Source organism: Bombus vancouverensis, chromosome 11 (assembly GCF_051014615.1).
Source record: "Bombus vancouverensis nearcticus chromosome 11, iyBomVanc1_principal, whole genome shotgun sequence".
NCBI lineage: Eukaryota > Metazoa > Arthropoda > Insecta > Hymenoptera > Apidae > Bombus > Bombus vancouverensis.
Genome location: NC_134921.1, coordinates 9,342,022 through 9,362,354, shown reverse-complemented (window position 1 = coordinate 9,362,354; position 20,333 = coordinate 9,342,022). Strand labels below are relative to the sequence as shown.

The 20,333-nt window shown below is 44.9% G+C and overlaps 1 protein-coding gene across 3 annotated transcripts in view; it reads left to right on the top strand.

Moving 5' to 3' along the window:
* The window catches only part of SoxN (SRY-box transcription factor soxNeuro), a 118,480-nt gene extending 100,499 nt beyond the window's left edge, over window positions 1-17,981 (top strand). For 2 of the 3 annotated variants that reach the window (XR_004465137.2, XM_033343850.2), the window contains one exon: window positions 3,989-4,146. Coding sequence is in view for 2 of the 3 variants with exons in the window: in XM_033343850.2 (XP_033199741.1) it covers window position 3,989 (1 nt within the window). In the remaining variant the exon portion in view is untranslated. Of the gene's footprint in view, window positions 1-3,988; window positions 4,147-15,507 lie in introns of those variants that run through there. The other variant, XM_033343849.2, reaches the window with a different exon arrangement.
* The last annotated feature ends 2,352 nt before the right edge of the window (window positions 17,982-20,333 follow it).

Here is a 20,333-nt window from a genome sequence, read left to right as displayed (position 1 = left end):
CCTGGACAATGGGCCGAACGTTTATCGAAAGAAACGATCGCGATCCCTGGACGTTTCGCCTAGGGCAGTGTGTAATCGGCCGATTAAGCGCGACCGCGGGCCTCGGGACCCGTGAATTTGGCAATTACGGGCCAGTGCTAATGACGAGCGACCCGACGCGAGGTAAAAAGGTGTCGAAGGTGGCGGGGAAGGCTTGGCACCTTGGAGAAGCCGTCTCTGCCGAGTCACGGCGTGTAACGAACTTGAGCTGGACTCGCCTCCTGCTGCCCCGCTCGGGGCTTCTCCCTTTTATCGACGATGCCAAATCCCGGCTGACCGTTTCCCTGTCACAGGATGAGGCATCATTAACGCCCGATACCTGGCCCGGTTGCCTCGGGAACGAGGTTACACCTTGATTTGTCCATCCTACTCGTTGTTTTGTTTGTAGCCGCGATAGGAGGGCTCCTTTGGTACGATGGTTCACGATTGGCTGAGTTCGACTCGATGCAATTGTTGAGATTAATCTACTTTGCATCTTTGCAACATGAAAACGGCGAATGTTTCGCGCCGAAGATCAAAAGTAAATTCAGTGATTTAAGAATATATCGAGATATCCATACGGGCAATACAGGTTTCTTTGGAATTAATTTACTTCGCAGCAATGAAGATCGTAGGTTCTTACGTTGCGATCGTCTCATAACTAATGCAGTTTCTTCTCGTCGAAATTCTCAAACAACGGAATATATCGTAACAGAAATAGAATACAGTTTAAAAGTTAAAATTTAACGGAAAAATCGTAAAAAATTGCAATAGCCTAACACGAGAAATTCTTTAATTCTTACTGCTTAAATTAAAAGTTCTTCGAGTTTCGTGCTATTTTATCGATCGTTATTTTTATTTTGAATAATTTTGATCGTAGATAGGACAGCCGTGGACTTATCGAGGAACGATTAAAGACGAGTGGCGAAAACGTTGGTAGCAAAATCGTAGAAGGAGGCTGGGAAGAGCGAAGAGCCGAAGGTGGCTGGTTCGTTAATTACTGATTTTCCTCGGTCCGCGTCACTTTTTAATTGACGCCAGAAATTGAACCAGAGAGCGGGCACATCGCGCTCGATGGCTGAACGGTCGTTTCTCGTCGAGTCATCCTTCGTCCCTCCTCTTCTCCTCCTCTTTCTGTCCGAATCATCCTGCTAGGATCGAAATAACGCATCTCCCAACCGAATTCTATATAGAAACATATACAGAGAATCGGCTACGGTAGTATCTTCGCGAAATCGTAAAATCGAAACTCGTTCTGCAAGAGTAAAATTAAGCCTTTGCGTTGCGAGCTACGTTTTATCGTGACTAGTTCGCAGGTGTAAATCAGAGTTTCGTTCAACAACTAGATCAGCCTGTAAGATTAAAGCTCGAAACAGATCTCTCTCTCTCTCTCTCTCTCTCTCTCTCTCGATAGATTATTTTTGTAACAATTCAACTCGCAATTTACGAGTATATTCTATCATATTATTCATTTGGGAATTCTTATTATCTACTGAACTCTATGGAAGTAAAATTGAATCACGGTTTCTGATGGAGAAATAAATCAACCTGTACGATTAAAGCTCGAAACAGATTCCTCTCTCTCTCTCTCTCTCTCTCTCTCTACAGATTATTTTTATAACAATTCAACTCACAATTTACGAGTACATTCTATCGTATTATTCATTTAGAAGTTCTTATTATCCACTGAACTCTATGAAAGTAAAATTGAATCACGGTCTCTGATCGAGAAATAGATCAGCCTGTTGAATCGAAGCTCGAAACAGTTTCCTCTTTCTACACGCTTCTGTATCGATGCAACAATGTATCACTCGAGTATCGGTGCAATTTCCATTCTACCATGGTATCTATTTATTCTTATTGGCCGTGAAATTTATTGATATAGAATCAATTCGCATTATAGTTTCCGTCTAATTGTAAAAGTGGATCGATCGAATCAAAGCTCGAAATAGGTTCCTTTCTCCGCATCTTCCGATCTTCGCTCCATCGTGGTATCCATTGAAAATGTTATCTATCCGAATTACCGATAAAAGGAATCGTTAAATTCAGACGCGCAAGGTTACCGAAGAAACGACACGAGACGAAACCGCGAAACGGTCAGGCACGTTTTCCAGTCTCTGGGCAGGTGTTCCAGCCACGTGTCTAGGTTGTCAGTTCCCGGCCAGTCGAGACACTGCCAATGACACGAATCTTTGTCTCGGCGGTACTGCCATCCGCCTTTTCCACCCCCGCCTTCGAAGGAGCGGAGCGTAAAAAGCGTAGAAAGGGATGGAATCCGTTTCTCTACCTGTTTCACCGGTTCGTGTCTCTGTTTGATGGAACGGTTGGTTGGTTCTGGGCTTCATCCTCGCCGTGTCTCCGTCAGCTAGTTCTCCACCTCCGGACCGCGAGCCTGTCAGCGCCAGCCGGGCTTCTCACCCTCGTAAAAATAATTACAGAGGGTGGAGGAGGTTAGAGAAGGAGGGTCTCCTCGATATTGCCGGCCTCTCGTTCGTTCGCTACTATTGTGCCAATCGGATCGGCTGATAAGCTGCGGAGGAACGGGGCTTAATAAAAATTCATTTGTCACGGCCCTTTGGAGATGATGCGCGCGTCTTACTCGTCGTAATCTTCTTCTTCTCCTTATTTTCTCGTCTCTTTATTCTCCGGTTCACAGGGCCTCCTCTGTGACCGATTGATTTCGCTTTGCCCGTTTCATTGCGGCCCGATTACGAAACCCACTGTTTTCCTCGTCGAGTTAGCGAACACGTTGCGCGTCGCATTCACTCTTACTTCAATGGAATACGAAGCTTAACAATTTCAATCTCCAGATATTAAACGATGGAAGAATAATGTTAGATATTACGTCTGCAAGTAAAGTATTCAAAGCTGGATATCGCAAAATTATTCTTTCTAAATGTAACGTCGGAACGTCCAAGAAGTTGCTGCTTGTTGCATGCACGACGATATTCCACGACATATGAATTGATCGAATAAATCGAACAACTAACATTATCAACTTTGTCTAATAAAAGATTAATCTACTGTCTTTGAAACGCTCTTTGTCACGCGTACCGCAGTAATTTCTGTAGCAATCGCGTTAATCCCACAAATAAATAAGCGAACCAATGAATGAAGTAATTTAAAAAAACGTAAATCGAAATGCACGTGCATTGTTCGTTATGCAGAGTTCATGGAGCGTCCCTGTCAGGGGAAATTAAAGCACGGGATCGATATCTGCTGCTAAATCGCGGATGTATCTTCGGGGAACGGGATAGGGGTAATTACTCGCAATTATTAATTACGAGATACGCGTGCTGCTCGTGTAGAAATGGCACGCGATGAAGGAAGGGGCGCCCCACGGGACGAACGGGTTAATAACGGTTCTGAGATCGTTCTAGCTTGACGCCTCGGAACAATCGATGATCGTTGATCCGCAGAATCGCGAAGACTGACAATTTTTTTATTTTCTTGCGCGCAAGTCCCGGCGGGTCGGTAGGCACAGCGAGAAATAAATTAATATTGCCACTTCGACGGTGGCACTGAAGGCTGATCACCGATCGAGCGATTGCCTCTCGTTTGTCCGCTCTACAAAAGTAGAACCCCTGTGTCCCTTTTCCCTCGCGTACCTTTCTTCTTTCGTCCCTTTCGTCGTCACGTATTATCTTCCGCGAGTTCCCGTCACGTAAAACCTTTCCAGTAACTTAAACCGATGTATCTTTCTTACATTTAGAACTGCTTTAAGATCTACAACAGCTACGAAAAAGTATTTGCACGTGTCGTCGTTTTTCGACACATTTTCGTAACCGTATGAAAGTATACTACGACTGTGAACAATACGGTTGGATTTAATTAATCGATATGTAGCTAAACGCTATAATAAATACAACGCGTGCAAATGCTTCGTCGTGACCACGACACCTTGTATATAAAAATATAGCTATGTGAATTGAATAAGATATTAACGTTATGTTGGTTGTTTTTGTTTTAGAACGGGAATACCGTGCACCGAAGCGCCACGCGAAGCTGCCCCAGCCCAGAACCAGTTATGAACATATGATTAAGCTCGTTTTAATAAGTTTTTATGTAGATCTTACGCGTAAGGATGTATGATAAAAGTAAGTGTTGAATAAACGAGATACGTTGAGACAGGAGGCGGCCAGTTATTTCCGATTCAAACGGACCCCCTATCTTCCCCTATCTTTCTAACTCGACTTACGAAATCAGCTTAAATAACTGTTACCAAACATGCGACGGTAGTTCGATTATTCGACGGACAATGAGATCGTTCGTCTTTTTCCCCTCACCATTTTCGGGACGTTCGAGTTCACCATTTTCGAGGCGTTTCCTAGCAAGACAAACACGAGGGAAACAGACACAAATATAGACAGAGCCATAGGCGTAGACACAGACGAGGAACGCACGGAGAAGAAGTCGTCTTCGCCATCGAGTCGTAACCCTGGCGACGAGACACCCTGGCCATCCTCGTTCTCGGGAATTCCTCTCCTACAGGGATGAGCAAACTCTCCCCGTGGTGTAACCCACCCTCGGCGGATAGCAAGTTGCAAGGACGAGGGTTGCTGGCGAGGTCTCGCCTGATTGGCGGCCGTGGACTATCGACCAACCCGCGACCGGCCCTTTGTTTTAGCCACCACCCTTCGTTATATCGAAGGTACCTAACCTGAAACGGAGGAAGATGAGCACACTCTCCAAAAGAGATTTCTTTCCTGGCTACGTTTAGAGAAAATCGAGATGGCTCGCCGGAAGTCTGCGTTTTTCCACAGAAAATTCTTTTTCGCTTTACTCCCGGAACAATTATTTAGCGTTGGTATTGAAGTAATCGGGTGAGGAGCGATATGGATCTCAAGGTTAGTCTATAGATGTGTCATCGCATAATTTGGTTAGATTTCAAGATCCATGTTGCTTATCACCTGATTCTTTAAATATTAATTCTTCCTTAATTTCGTATTGATTTATCAGATAGACACGCGAATACGCCATAAGTAATTGTTAGAGTTAATGGCGAAAAAGCTAGTATTAGATTGATAGATATTTTAAGTCGATCTGCAGAGTTCACGATACAACTACAATACGAAGAACAATGTTTCTGATAACAGTCGTGACTCGTGACAATGGCCAAGCCGAGATCTAAAATGCACGGTATGATATTTGTACTAGAAAAGGAACAAAACGTGGCAAATTAAACAATCCTGGTTTCAAACCAGGTTACATTTACCTCGTTCAAAGACGACAAAGTACGCAGGGGTTAATAAAGAGAGGAAAAGATGTCGAGTTATAAAGAGCGAAAGAATAGTAGGAAAAGGCTCAGAGACGCGTGTGTCGAAACTGGCAAGTCGAGGGTGTGCGTAACGATGAAAAATCAGCGTTGCCTCGCACACAGAAAGAAAAACGAGAGATTCCGAGTGACATTAAGGAATGATTAAAGAATCATTAGGAGCGTAGTTAGAGCAACGAAATCTTCATTCTTCCCTCCATCCCTCTCCAATTACGGAGGCGTTGATGCGCTCTCACCCCCCTGTCGTTGACCAGCATTCCTCGGAGTCCCCATTTTTTTAATTAATAGAGCGTGCTACAACGAGCCGGTGATGCCTACCGGGTATACCGCACACGTATACACCGACGAACGCACGCAAACACAGATAAGCGAGTGCAGTCGCGCGTCATCGTCGTCGTCGTCGTAGTCGTCGTCGTCGTCATCGTTGTCGTCGTCGTCGTCGTCGTCGTCGTCGTCATCGTCGTCGTCGTCGTCGTCGTCGTCGTAGTCGTCGTCGTCGTCTGTTGGTGCGCGAAGAGAGGGCTGCGATTCGAGCTGAAGGAAGAGAAGAGAAACCGAAGAGGAAGAGGAACGAGCTGCCAGCAGAAAGAAAGGGGTGGGCCGCGAAGGGTTTTAACGAGGATGAGCGAGATAAACCCAACTCCGACTCCGTTTCGCTTTATCCACCCACGCTTTCTTTCTTTCTCCCACCTTTCCTTTGCACCCTTGTTTCTCATCTAACTCGGATTTCTCTCTTCTTTTCTCTTACGTTCCATCGGTTTGTCTTTCTTTGCCTGCGTTTTCCCAACGCACCCTCTGCCTCGATCCTCTTCATTCTTCTTCACGCAGCGTTTCCTCTATCCTCTTGTCCCTCTAGATTTATCCTTTATCTTCGTTCTGCTTCGATCAACGACTTCGTTCCTCCTTCCTCCGTATCTCTTTGTCCGTTCTCGCTTTGTTCTTGTCTTCTCTCCGCGTGATTCTTTCTCTTCATTGTTCATCGACTCTTTCGTAGTTTCTACTCTTTCCAAACTCTCGGGTCGTATTTACGAATCGTACGACGACTTGCCAAAATAAAAAAGAGATAGTCAAGTTCCTTCCTCTCACGGATTTTTGGTGCGGGAGCCAAGGGGGATTTTTCTTTCGAATCTCCGTGGAACTCTGCGGAATTTCTTAGACAGCCAGAGCGTTTCTGCGATACTCGTGCTTCGTTTACCTTTTTCTTTTTTCTTCGCATAATCTGGTGTTGTTTTATTGGTTGATATACAATGTTATTAAAAATAGTAGAAATCTCTAGTTGCAACAGAATAAGTTTGAAGAGAATCGGAGAGAATGACTGGAAAGAGATTGATGACGCAACTCATGCAACTTCACCCGCTGTGTTCTAATCAACGGAGTTATCGATTAATAAACCAACATCTTCGATATATCGACCGGCGGTTTAATTAACTTCGCTTCGATCTGGTCGATTTTGCCACTAGGTAGAGCCGACGCTACGATGATTTGTACAGACGCGTATTTAAACCGAGATATCACGTACCTCCCATTCATGCGATATTAATATTTCCATTGATACTTATATTTCAGCCATTGTTCCGGGACAAAAGGAGACCGTATTATTTGTCGTAACGATATTTTTGTCAAAGTTATTTTTTGGCTGTCGAACGATGCCTAGAAACGTCGACCACCCACTGTATAAATTCCTGTCATCGTTGTCAACGTCCGTGGTATCTGTTTTCTATTTTCTTTTTCCCCCAATACAATCCCCGATAGCGAACGCAATAAAAGAATTCGCATTCGTGCTTCGCAAGCAGTTGAATTTGGTTCGGTTAATTGTCGAACGTTTCACTGTCGAGCTGTCATTGTTAATTAGGCTAATCGTTTGCCACGAGAAAGAATTTATGTTATGTAATCGATATACCGCGATGCTCGGCAGTCGCATCTCCTAGAACATTAATTAGGTGTACAATCAATAATTTAGCAAGCATTCTTCGCGACTCAGCTCGGCGAGAAAAGCAAGACACGGTATGTATCATCGTCGCGCGAACTTTAATTAACGCGTGTGGCCAGAACAGCGTGGACCAGCGTCGTCTTCGTCACGCTTTCCTCTTACCAGCGGCGTCGAAATGATCGAAGAATTGTCAGATCGTAAAAGGGTCGAAGCCGATCGCGCGTCACGTCCTCGCTGCGTGTCTAATGAAATGAATCAACCGGGTGGCATTACACGCGCGATTTTCTGTCCCATCGAAATCACTTTCTATCTTCGCCTGACAACGAGGTTCCATCGTGTACTCTTTGCTTTCCGGAGGAACGAACCATAAGTATTTTAATCGTTCAAAAAGAACAACTTCGATAGTGCTTGTCACAATAGATACTATAGCTAGCAATTAGCTTTTTTTCGTAGTAAAAGAAGAAACGATTTCCGTACACCGACTATCACAGTTTTTTTTTTTCTAAAAGGATGTTACTATACCCTGTAAGAAAAATATAAAAGCAGAATGTTATATAAACATAGACTGGCAAATGTTTTCTTAAAAAATTATAAGAAAAAGATGACATAACAATGGACTGTTCTTTCGTAGCATGAAAAATAAAGGCAGATTGGCGGCATTATATCAACTCTATCTGAAAGTGTTTAAACGTAGCAAATGGACTAACGAGGTAAATTTTTTGTTGGATTAACGCTGGATTAATTCTTGTTACGTAAATTTTTGTTTTATAGCGTTTCATATTCTCCATGGAAAATTTAATCCCACGAACTTGAAACTGGAAATTTTGTAACACGAGTATATTTCACGCGCGGTGGAAGAATTTATTAAGAACATAGAGGACGTATCGATTAGTCTTGATGAACGTTGGCGAAACTGAAAACTTATCGGGGATATCAAAATACAGCGTACATATTCGCACGATATCGTTACATGTTACGCAAGTATTGTTGCGGTAGACGAAAAAGGTGAAAAATGAATGGAGAAAGCGCAAGAGGAACGCCTCGGAGCGAAGCTGGTTGTCAATCAACCCTCTCTCCCTTGCCAAATTACTGTCAAACGCAATTAGAATTGACATGGTGAGCCGAGGCTAAACCAGAATCGCGAGGCAAACCCTCGTTAACGATTTCAACCCTGAGGCTCATCCTCGGTCGCTATTTTCTCTTCCGCCACTAATTAATACACCTCTCTCACGCGTGCGTCAATTTTACTGTTTCGCTTTGCTCCGAACCCTCTTTCGCTAACCTTTGCTCTCTATCAAGCTAGAAGCTTGGAATATCAAATTTTCATAACCGAAAGAACCGAAATTTTTTAAAGACTGAAAATATCCAAAGAGAGAGAAAGAGAGAAAAGGGGCGCATAAGTCACGCTTAAGTAAAGCAGAGAAATCATTAGAAAATTATTATATTAATAATTCTCTAAGAAGTGAAATCATCTGGCGGTGTCGCTAAATATCGTAATTTATCAATATAGCGAATAACTGACTGTTCAACTATTCTGCAAAGTAACCGACTGTTCAAATATTCTGCAAAGTATACGCTTGCAATAAATAATTTGTAACTTCTATGTAATTTCCAGGTTGGTTTTGAAATTTTACTATCGCAATCGTCACTGTCGTGTCTCGTTACAGTGGAAATGAAATTTCAAAATCTTTCGTATTACCCGTATAATATATTCATCAAAAATTTTCTATGAACGTTCAAATATTTTAGCGTAGATCGGTATATTGAACTTTGTAGAAATACGAAGTTCTGATCGATTAATCGTCCCCTTGATACGCTAGATTAATCGTTACGTCCCACGTGAAACCAGTAGGTGTCCTAATACTTACAAACAAGAGTATACGCAAGATTAACGAGTTCCTTTAAAATATTCAGTTTTGCCATGCAAAATTGTATTCAAATTCCAGTTTGGAGGCTCGCAGAGAAGTTGCCGGCCGACAGAGGACAGAGAAATAGAGAAACCAGTCTGCGAGCTGGAAGAATACCGAATGTCGAGTGTTATTAATGCACGTGTCTAACGGCACTCCTGTCCGCGCGGTCGTTTTGCAATCACTGTTGATACTCGACGGTCTGTCGCACCGATACCGAATGGAAAAAAAAACTGTACCCCTCTCTCCATCAAACGCGTTCTACAGCGGCGAACATAGTCGAAATATGATCGACATTCATTAATCTCGAACGTTCCCATTCACCCCCTCCGTAACGAGTTCACCTTTCGCACAAAGAGTAGCAACCCTCGACGTGGCGGATGCGCGAAGTTAGCGACGCGATTAAAGCACGTCTTCGACAATTTCGACGAGCAGAAGAAGCGTCGACCTCCCCTTTGTTCGCGTTATACCCGACTTTATCCGAATTTATTTACGCAATAAAAGTCTATGGACCCAGGAGGATTTCTCTCGGCGGGAAAAATAAAGAAAAAGGAAGAAAATCTCGATCCATTCGTTTCGTTTTCGCGGCACCTCCGCTCTGTTCTTACCACTTTTTTATTCGAATGGAACGATCCAGCACTCGGCGAGGCGATGATATATATTAAAGAGATGCTTTTTGGCAATAAACAATCGCGCTCTGCGGCCGCAGGCAGTTAGCAGGAGCATTAGGGTGAATTATTCCGGCCACCCAGCGTAAAAAGTCTCATGAATCACGGGAATCATGGGCTTTTTGCCCTCTCTGGCATAGGATCTTGTTTCTCGTCGTGTGGAAGCCCGAAACTACGCATTTCATTTTGTAGACACAAAGATTTCCAGCGTGTTTCGCCCACTCGAACAATTTCGCCGATAATAGATACGTAATTGAAAACCATTAGGGATAATGGAAAACAATTAGATACAACGCCGCTCATAAATATCCGGATGCTTTGGTTAATACCTAGTAACAGTATGTGAATTTTCCCATAGCGTGTAAATTAATGAGAAATTAATAATAATTAAAGGCTTAGCTTATTGCGCTTATCGCGTTTCCCATCTTGTCGATTTAACCGTAATTTTAACGTAACTGCAATACATCTATACGATAGCGTATTACGACAGGCATACATCTGAATAACCTAATGAAGAAGCTCTAAGAATGACAACGGTTATAAGGATTATACGAATCATTCGATTCGCGCATTGAGTCGCAAATATCCTCAAAGGCGACAGCTGCAATTGCGGCAAACGCGAGGGGGTAGTAGCGTGCCCTTACCCTCGACTCGAACACACTCGCGGTAAAAAACAGAGCGCATTTACGAAGACAGAGGAGAGGCACACGTACGTGGACACGGTAGCGGGGCCATCGTTCATTCGAATTACCCAGAGACGGTTCTTTTTCATTACGGTAAGAGCCGATTGCATTTTTTTACGTCCCTCTGCGACACAGGGGGTGTCCAATCTGGAGAATCATGTGGAAGGAGGGCCATCTAATCACGTGTTCCTGGCAATCGTGTCCCGCGTCCGCCCTCCATGGCTTCGCGACCCCTCCATCTTGGACACAATCCTGCCAGAGAAAGAGGAGAGAGGCCGACGAAGGGATGTCCCTTCTATTCGAGAACCGTAGGGACACGGCCTCCACCTTCTTCTTTTCCATTCTTTTTACTCTTCCTCCTTTCTCCTTCTCCGCGTTCTTCTCTTCTCCTTTTCCTTCTTTCTATCGGCGCAAATCGCCCTTTCACCATTCCGAGGGCGCTTCCTCGATCGTGCTTAGCGTAGGTTGGCGTAATTAAACCGCGATTGAAAATTAATCATCGCGGATCGATTTCGTGCATCGCCGTCCCGCGAAACGGTAAAAAGAAGTTCGTCCGCACGAGCCGGTGGCTCAAGGTCTCCTTTGATGTAACCGCGAATCAACCTAACGCCAACCGTTGCTTCCCTCTCGTTCTCGCTATCCTGTCGTGCGTGTAAGCCGCTTACGCTAATTATCTCGTGGTTGGCAAATCATTATTTTCGCGTCCCGCCGAATCGTTTTTCCCTGCTCGCTCTCTGCATCGCGGTACACCATCGTCTTCGACCTTCTCGAACTTCGTCTCCGCCTGACCCTTCGAACGTAAGAGGATCTTTTGGAAGATTTACGACGAGCTACGGAGCGAGCAACAGTCCTCAGAATTATTTGTATCGTAGTCGCGACCGCGAGAACGTTCCGATAAATCTGCTTGCAAGATGACGTCGTTCGAACCAGCGAAGAAGCGAACAAAATCAAAGAGATGGATGTTTTATCATCGATACGATTCGAATGAATTCTAAATTCTCTATCTTGGCTGCGATTTCAGCTCTTCTTCATTTACCACGTATATTTGAACGTTGGACGGAGCACGTGGAAGGGACACCAGCCTCCTCGCAGACTCACCATTTCCAAGAAAGTTCCCCGCAATTACCGATCAGACCACCGACCACCAAAGAACAAGACGAAATTAAAAATCCTGCAATCCGCGCTTCCGTGTCCCTCGAGGAAGGAGACGCCAACGGGGATGAAGAAGACTTAAAAATCCCAGGATCCCGGTGCCACTTACCCGGAGCGGAGCACGGGTGCGCCAGCGTAAATTGTCAGCCAGGACAATTCGACGAAATCACCGATCAGCGGAGCTCCTTATTTCGACTGGAAGCGAATGGCCGTTGAACGGTTCACGAGCAAAAGAATTAAAGGCTCGCGCTGGTCAACCAGTTCTTTCTTCCTCTTTTTCTCCTAACCGATTCCCTTGGCGCAGACGGTCGAGGCAAGCAGCCAGCCAACTTCCTCCTCGTTCCTCCTCCCTCCCCCCCAGCAGGAAATCCCAATAATCCACGATGAGACACAGATTGAGTCTCCCAGAGACGGCGGAGAGAGAGAGAGAGGAAAAAAGAAAAAAAAAGAATCGAGCAGGAGAAGCGGTCGACGAGGCAAAGCGAGGCTCGGATAAGAGGGCTGGCGTAACGGGAGAAGAAAATTGGAATCCTTCCGGGACGGAGGATGATAAAATTGCGGATGGCCAGGTGTTACCGTAATCCGGATTGAGACGGACCGTCCGAGAGAGCTACGCGCACATACACCTGCACCACTTTGTACGGAACCCTATACGTTTTCTTGTTCCCGCGTGATTCACGTTCCTTTCTGGCCACGTGGATTAGAATCGTCTCGGTTTCCCGAGAAAGAGACGTTCCTGTAACTTCAACGAACGCTACGAAGGGGGTCGCGCTTTGCCAAACTACGCTTCTAGCGGCCGCTGGCTTTGGCTTAAACCAGTTTACACCGTGCGCGGGTTAACTTGCTCCGCTCCTGGAAATTGTGGCTGCGCGTACTGCGGTAGACTAGTTTCACAAGATGAAAACTTTCCAGGAGCTGAATCGAGCGTTGCAATCGATTCCTCGCGTTGCGAGTGGAATTGTACGAAATTTCAGGGAAATTGGCCGAAAAAGTTTCACATAATTCGCGTAATATCTGTAAACTTTGTATCTCTAATTTCATATTCCTTCCCCTCTTTCTTCTTCTTTTAAACTTTCTGCTTTTTTCTTATCCTACGTCGCTCCGCTTTTCCATACTTCTCATGCTTTTTTGCCCCTCCCTTCTCATTTCATTTCCTTCTTTATTTTCTCCCCTCCTCATGCTATTTTCTGCTTATTTTAACTTGTTCCTAATGTAGGCGAAATATTTTTGCGTCTCGTTTGCTTATTCAATGACGCTAAAGGAAAAGAAGACAGTTCGTTGCGATGGTCCCCGGCCTCTTCTCAGATCGTTATCAAAGCAAACTGGTACGAGGCGTGGAACGTTAATTCCAAGGGAACTTACATATTACACTACCGGTACATAAATCCTGGACCCCTTCCACGTGGAGGGGATAGAGAAAAAGGACAGCGATACGCGCGTCGATTTAAAAAGACGCGATCTCATTCGGGTCGCTAACGGGCGGCGATTATTCGGATCCAGCTGCGGAGGACGAGCAAACGGCAGGACAGCGCGAGCAGCGATCGTAATTTGTTTCCAGATCGTATCTTCAAAGTAGGTCCGCGTCCATAGGGGAGGAACTATTCTCGCGGAACAAACGGCGGAACGTTCTCCACATGGTTGTACAGGAAATCTAGAAATTCGTGGAAAAATTCCAAAATACAATCCTTGATCGACAAAGACAGAATAATTATAATCGAAACTGTATCCTTTTGTCTTTGATTAATCTGTCGTTCGAGATGTCGAAATCGCTGCCTTAAGAAACCAATTGCTATATCTGAAAAACCGCCACGCTGCTGCCTATGCAGAAAAAGATCCTGAAAAGAAGTGGAAATAAATTCGCAATAAAACTGTCCACGAGGCGGTGGACCAGGCAGGCTCGAGCGTGTATGGCCTTTTCGCGAACGAAGCAGCAGGATCAGGACCATGGTCCTGTATCGTATATCGCACATATCGCATCGAAGGATCGGTGTAAGCCGGTAGCAGTCAGTTCTCTCCCCGAGTCCGAAAGCAGCAGCAGCAGCAGCAACAGCAGCAACACCACCGCCACACTCGATGCGCACAATTAATATCGGGCCGTATCTCTGATCTCTCATTATTACCTGGTGGTTGCCGGTGTGTGAGGGTGTAGCCGTTCCCGCAGGAACGAGCCTCTCGAATGTTCAGCCACGGCTGTGTTGGTACCGGCTACCGTACACCCCGGGACACCAGAGTCGGCCATGCATCACCCTAACGAGCCGGGCATCGCGTGCCGATCTGTATTAAGGATTTATAATCCTCCGGACGCGGGAGAACTCCTAATGTCCTGGCTGAGCGGGAGATATTTGCCTATAGGCTCGCACGATCGCGCTGGACGCTTCCTTCGGCCACGGGGAATCACCGTGTGCCCCTCTTCAAACAAATAGGCACACCCACGAAGACTTTTTTATTCCTTTTCTACGATTTTTCGTGTTTCTTCTCCTTTTCGACTTTTTGCTCAGTGGCAGCGTAACGATATTCGATGAAGACGTCCTGCTCCTTCGAACGACGCAAAATGAGATTCTTTCGTCGATCGAGTCGCTCGCAGGATCAACTCTACCGAGATTGATCGTTCGATTTCCGAAGAATTAGACGCTGATACTAAAATTAAGATGTATTCAGAAAATGGAGTGTGCCTCGGTTGTTTGCCTCTTGACTAATTCGATTCGCCGTACGGTTGTCCGACGATATCGATTCGTAAGAGCAAAAAGGACGATGTTGATCGTCTCTGGTACCTCGTCGAAGTACTTGGTCGATCATCAACGCCCGACAGATACATTGAAAAACGTCTTCCTCCTTCTCGAGTCCCGGAATAAGGTTCTTCCGTCGATTCTTCCAACGTCAGGCGATTATTCGATCATCAATTTTTAGGAATGCAACGTACGATCTTCCGATATCCTCTTGAATCTGAAAACGCTCGGCTGGCTAGTACCTTCCGACAGGTAGATTGTCTCTGCCTAAACACATATTAATTAGACTCGCCGCCAGCAGGAAGACATAACTCGTTGAGGGATGAGTGAAGGATGACGTGGTCGCGGTGCAGTTTCCGAGTGTCGTGTTACGTCTAGGTGTGTGCCGTTTCCTCGGCTACCCCACTCGGTCTTGTGGGTCCGCGATCCAGGGGCCTGGTGGAGCAGGGAGGATCCGCGGGTGGCCTCAACCCGGCTACGGGATCGTAGGCACCGTACGTGGGCTCGGAAGAAACCGAGCACGACGCTACCGGCGCATTAATAACACTGGTAGCCGGTCATATGTTAAACGTCCACCCTGTTATGCACGCCGCTACTGCCACCGTCGGTGGGTCAGATCCACGGGAGGGGCAGGAAAAAGGAAGGGGGAGAGGGCAGGATGCCGTAGGTACGTTTTACCTACAGCGACGTGCTCCTCCGCGCAACGTGGTCGCGGTGCAGATCACTTTCTACATATCTACCTGCACCCCTCTTCCGCTTTGATTCCAGCCACTTTTTTTCCATTTTCGTCGAGACTTTGACTAAAACTTTGTCATCCCTTCGCAGACCAGATATTTCGCTATGCGAAGATCGCAGGCGAAGGACGCGATAAGTCACGTTCCTCGCTTCTCATGGGAAGCAATTTTAGAGTTCAAACATGTTGTCTCGATCCCACGTCGAAACTTCTCGTCGCGTTCGATTTTCCGATTAAATGTTGAAATATATAAACATTTCAACCCCTTTGTGTATTTAATAAATATTAATAACATCGGTTATACGTAAACTTCTCTAAAATACATCGAACTAATACAAAGAATATAGAATCAAGCTAATATTAGGATACAGAGTAGTTGAAGTTCGCAACCGTAGATCGTGATTGTCTGTTCCAGGTACCGATACATGTGGAAGAGGTACGGGGATCAACATCCAAACATCTGTTCCTGGGATTCCTACTATTCAGAGAAATAAAAATGAAGCCAAGGATACATCCGGTGTATTCGTTCTTCAACGTTGCAGTTGATACGGATGGCCAAGGACGTCTTACGAATTAATCAAACGGTGTTTGACCATCAACGTGTGATTAGTGTCGCTATTATTGTGATCCGTCCAACGAACGAGATCGACGAACAGTTATCATTACCGGGGGATCCACGATTATCATTATCAACGGCGCGGCAAACGAGAGCTGCCGGTTGAATAATTCATACGCCACTCACGACTCGTCCGTTTCTCTTTCTCTCTTCCACTGGCTTTTTTTTTCTTTTTCTTTTCGGTGGGTTCCGCGGCCGCAAATGAGAGAAAGTACGTACAAATGAGAGGCCCGAGACGTCGTGCCGTAGTGACTATACGCATCGTTATAAATCAACCATGTGCGAGGATAAATCGTGATGTTACCACGCTGTTTTGTCGTTCGTTCGCGTTTCCTCTCGCATTGTCTTTCCCGTTTTCCCTCGTCATTCGCGAATCTCGCCGACTATTTCGTCGAAATAACGACTCTCTCGATACGCGACGCCAAGCCAATTCCAAACAGCGACACTTGAAAAAGGAACAGACCGAGAAATTTGTCCTCGGTCATCTTTCTATGACGTTCTTTGGATTATTTAAAAGGCTGACTCGTTCTTTCGTTCATAATAAATTTTATAAGCGTGAAAGAATTGTTATCGGCACGCGTGATAAAGCGTTTCTTAAAAAAAAATCGAGAATCTCTCTGTTCGTTAAAATAAGAGTGAGGTCAGAACGTAAAAATTCGAGGACCACGACGCGGTTAGGAAAAAAACTAGTAGCAACTGCGATCTTTCGAGAGGATGGCGTTAAAATAAATTGAAAATTGGAGAAGAAACAGGTAAAATCGGAGAGAACGTGCCTCTGACGGTTTATTTCTGTTCTACCTGCTGGCTTCTTCCCCTTTCTGACGTTTTCTCGTTAATTATTCCAAGCGTGCGCGTATGCCACTGGAATATACGCGATCGTAGATATACGCCCGCGTCTCTTGCGCAGCGTGACGCTCGTTCGTGAAACAGAGACGACTACGCGGCGGAGGAAAAATCGCGATTTTGCGTAGATTGAGACGGTTGGGTGAATAAAGTATCGGCGAAACACGCTTGGTCTTGATTTATTCTCCCCGAGATCCCTTTGGCCTCGACCATTTGCTGTAATTCCCAAGATTTTGAAGACTTTAACCGGAGGAAGGTCTTTCGAAGAGGAGAAAATATTCTCTCCAAGGTAAGTTAGTAATTCGAAGATGTCTAGCTCGGTGTCGGAACTGTCTTAGGCGTGAGCGGGTCAGAAATAATTAATAGTCACGGTCGAATCGCATTTTGGAAGAACGGTGGACATTCCTGGACCCCCCGAGCTCCTTGGATCCAGCAACATAAATAACGGAAGACGGAACCCGCGGTGGGTCCTCACGCACCAGGAGGAGTCCTTAAAATCCGACGTGCTCCTCCCTCGATTAATTGCAGTAGATCCCTCCCCGCCACGATTAACTTCGCCATATTTCCTGGCATTCCTGATACGGTGCATTCTGTTCCGATTGTGCCTCGTTCGTTTCATATTTTTTTTACTTTTATCCCTTTTTCCTTTTCTTTTCCTCTTTTTTTTTGTCCAATAATCGTACATTAAACTGTGCAATAATGCAATAACAAGGAGGTAAAGGGAAAATATCACGATACAGGCTATAAATTGGATATAAAATTGATGTCAAACAGACGCAGAAACGCATGCAGCGCTCGGAGCAAATGTTATTTTTCACCTGACATTGGTAGCATTATCATAGAAGGGGGGCAGCTTCCAAGAATTGCCGGAAGTATCGTCGAATGTACCGATGTCTCGGCGTTCTTTGCAGCTGAATGGAGAGCGGAAGTCGGTAAATTTATGTCTGGAATTCGTTTACATGCACGCGCATCCGTTTGGTCGTTTCGAGCAGATAAGGAGGAAACCAGAAAGGAAGCTGTCTGCTGACAATAGGGAATTCCATAACGTTTCTCGAAATATTTATCGCGAAACAAAACAAAATATCACGTATTTTCAATTTAGAGAAAGAATCTTATTTCATCGAAATTTTTTCCAAGTAATTTTGAAAGAATTCCGATACCAACTACTCTGCCGCTTGTTCCTTAGGAATTTTTCAATATTGTCGTAACATTTCGGTGCAGCAACGAAGCGGATGAGTGCGTGGAAAGTCCATGTACCAACAGGCGGAAATAAATCGTCGGTGGTTAATAAGCTGACGCGTTGTCTTTCTGATTTATGTAGCCCGACGCCTCCTCTTCGGCCAGTAAATTGCTACACGCATATATGCGTGTACGGCCGGCGTAAACGCGTCCTGTAAGGACAACACGGCGGGGGACATGCGGAACGTGATCAGGACACCGGTATCCTGGAAGCTGTTACGTTGACACGATCCGGTTAGCATCGTAAATAACGGTAGATCGATATCTGATATAAACGTGTATACGTACCGATGACAGTTTTTGATTTAAGGAAATTCTGTCGTACCAATTAACCGTACGCCAATCGTTTATTTCTCGAGCTTCTTCGTTTCGCTGCTTTCTACTGGTTTATTAATAGTCGTTCGATTCGCCATATCTGACAGCGAAATCTATGACTCTATTTGCACGAAATTTCTCCCAATTTCGCGTACGCGTTCGATTTCGATTGTAAATACTTTAAGCGCGAACAACAGAGAGATTTTGATTATTAAAACCGATTAACAGACTGGATCGATTATCGAAACACCGATTAATGGGACATTTGGAGATGGATGTTTGTAAGAAAAATTGTAATATAAAAATAGAATGCGTTAAATTCTTGGTAAGCGTAACTTATTTTTTACTATTAGTATCTATAAAATAGTTCGAAGTAAATGATCTTCTATCGTATGAAAACCGTAGATTTGAATCTATATCGACGATTATACTTGTTAAACCAAATCTCGAAGGAAATAAGAAGAACAACCGGCCTACTCTTCGAACACACAGCGTAATCTATTTTAACCCGGCGCAGACAATCGTTAACCGTGAAATTAATAACTCTCCATATTTCACGGTTTTATCTACACATCCCCCATTTATTAGCTGTGCAAGAAGTCACGGGGTGCATCGGAGGTTAATCAACTTAACGAGTTTGTTGATGGACTACCCCGGTGGACTTCGATAAGTTCGCTAATGGCTCGCACGATGCTCCTTCGCCACGGTCAATTAAGTCTATAGAAACGTTTCCGTATCTTTGAGTCTACGGCAGACTATCTCCGAAGACTTTCCAAGGGTCTACGAAGCCCTACGTTAATTGCTTAATTGGCAGTAGCCGAGGATAAGAGTTATCGAGAAGCAACTCTAAAATCGACATCGCTAAAATTATAACAAAAGTCCACGTGTACGAAAAACAGAACTAACACGAACGAACCTCGATGCTTGCTACGATCGTTTCAACGATCGACATCCGGGACGTTCTTAAACCAAGAATCCTTACCTTTAATTCTTTATTTGACAATAGCCAAAAACAAGAATTACGAGTAACCTATCCAAAAGTAGACACAGCTAGTATCGTATGAAAATTTCGTGAATACGAAACAGAGCAAACAACGAGATCCGATCGCAGTGTATCGATCGTACCATTGATATTCGAGGCCATGAGCCAGCAGACGCGGTGATCAGGCTGGTTCCTCACTGGCACCGAGTCGAAGGTGTCGATAATTGCTTAATTGACGGCGGTCGTCGATAACCATCGGCTGCGAATGGTAACTATAATAAGGTAAGACTCAGGAAATAAAGCGAGAAAGACGTAACCATGAGAACGAAAAGAAGGGATCCACGTCGTCGTATCGATGGCCCCAAAGAGACGAGGTGCGTACACGGCTGACGTGTCTTTTCTCCAGATGAACAAGGCCTCGTTGTGGAAAGGTGTCTAGAGCAAAGAACCTCGAGATCTCTTTCCTTTTCTTCCCTCTTATTCCGAGTTCCTCGTAGCCTTCTACGTCGATGTCCTTCTTCCCGTTCCTCTCCATCTGTTCTTAGTCGTTCTCCATCTACATCCTATCTCGCGTTCCTCGTCTTCCTCGTAGTCGTTATCGTTCACCTTCGTTCTTCGCCGCGCCTCCTCGTTGTATCTGGAGGGGCAACCAGAGAAGAGATATTAGAGATGCCAGATAGCTTTATTAAAGGTGAGACGATGCCAACGAGTCGGTCGCTTTGATCACACGAATTATCCTGACTCCTCCACTCCGTTCTTTGCCTCGCGACGTAACCGCGTCGTGGTCCTATTCGTTTTCTAGCTTGTTTCGTGCAGAAACGCGCCGAGTAGGCCTGATTATTTCACGCTGCCTTTTCTTAAGCTTCGAGTACTCGCTTTGACTTCTTGCTTCCATTATCGATGTTCAGATAATCTCGTTATTAGATCACGCGCTTATCTACAAGCACACGGTCGAGATTTCGACACATCTTCAAGTGATCGCGCATCATCCAATATAATTCATTTACATCCTCGTTCATGGGTATTGAGACACTTATCAAATGAAAATCACTTATCAAATGAAACAAAGATAAATTTAAAAAACAGTACCATTATCTTCCTCTGCTTTTTAATTCATGGAATTGACCAATGTAACTTCTGACCACTGACTAATATTCAATCTGCTGACACTCAATCACTGACAATAATATTGTCGACAATTTGCTGTAACAAAATGAATCCTCTTCTTTTCTTCTTCTGGTCCTTT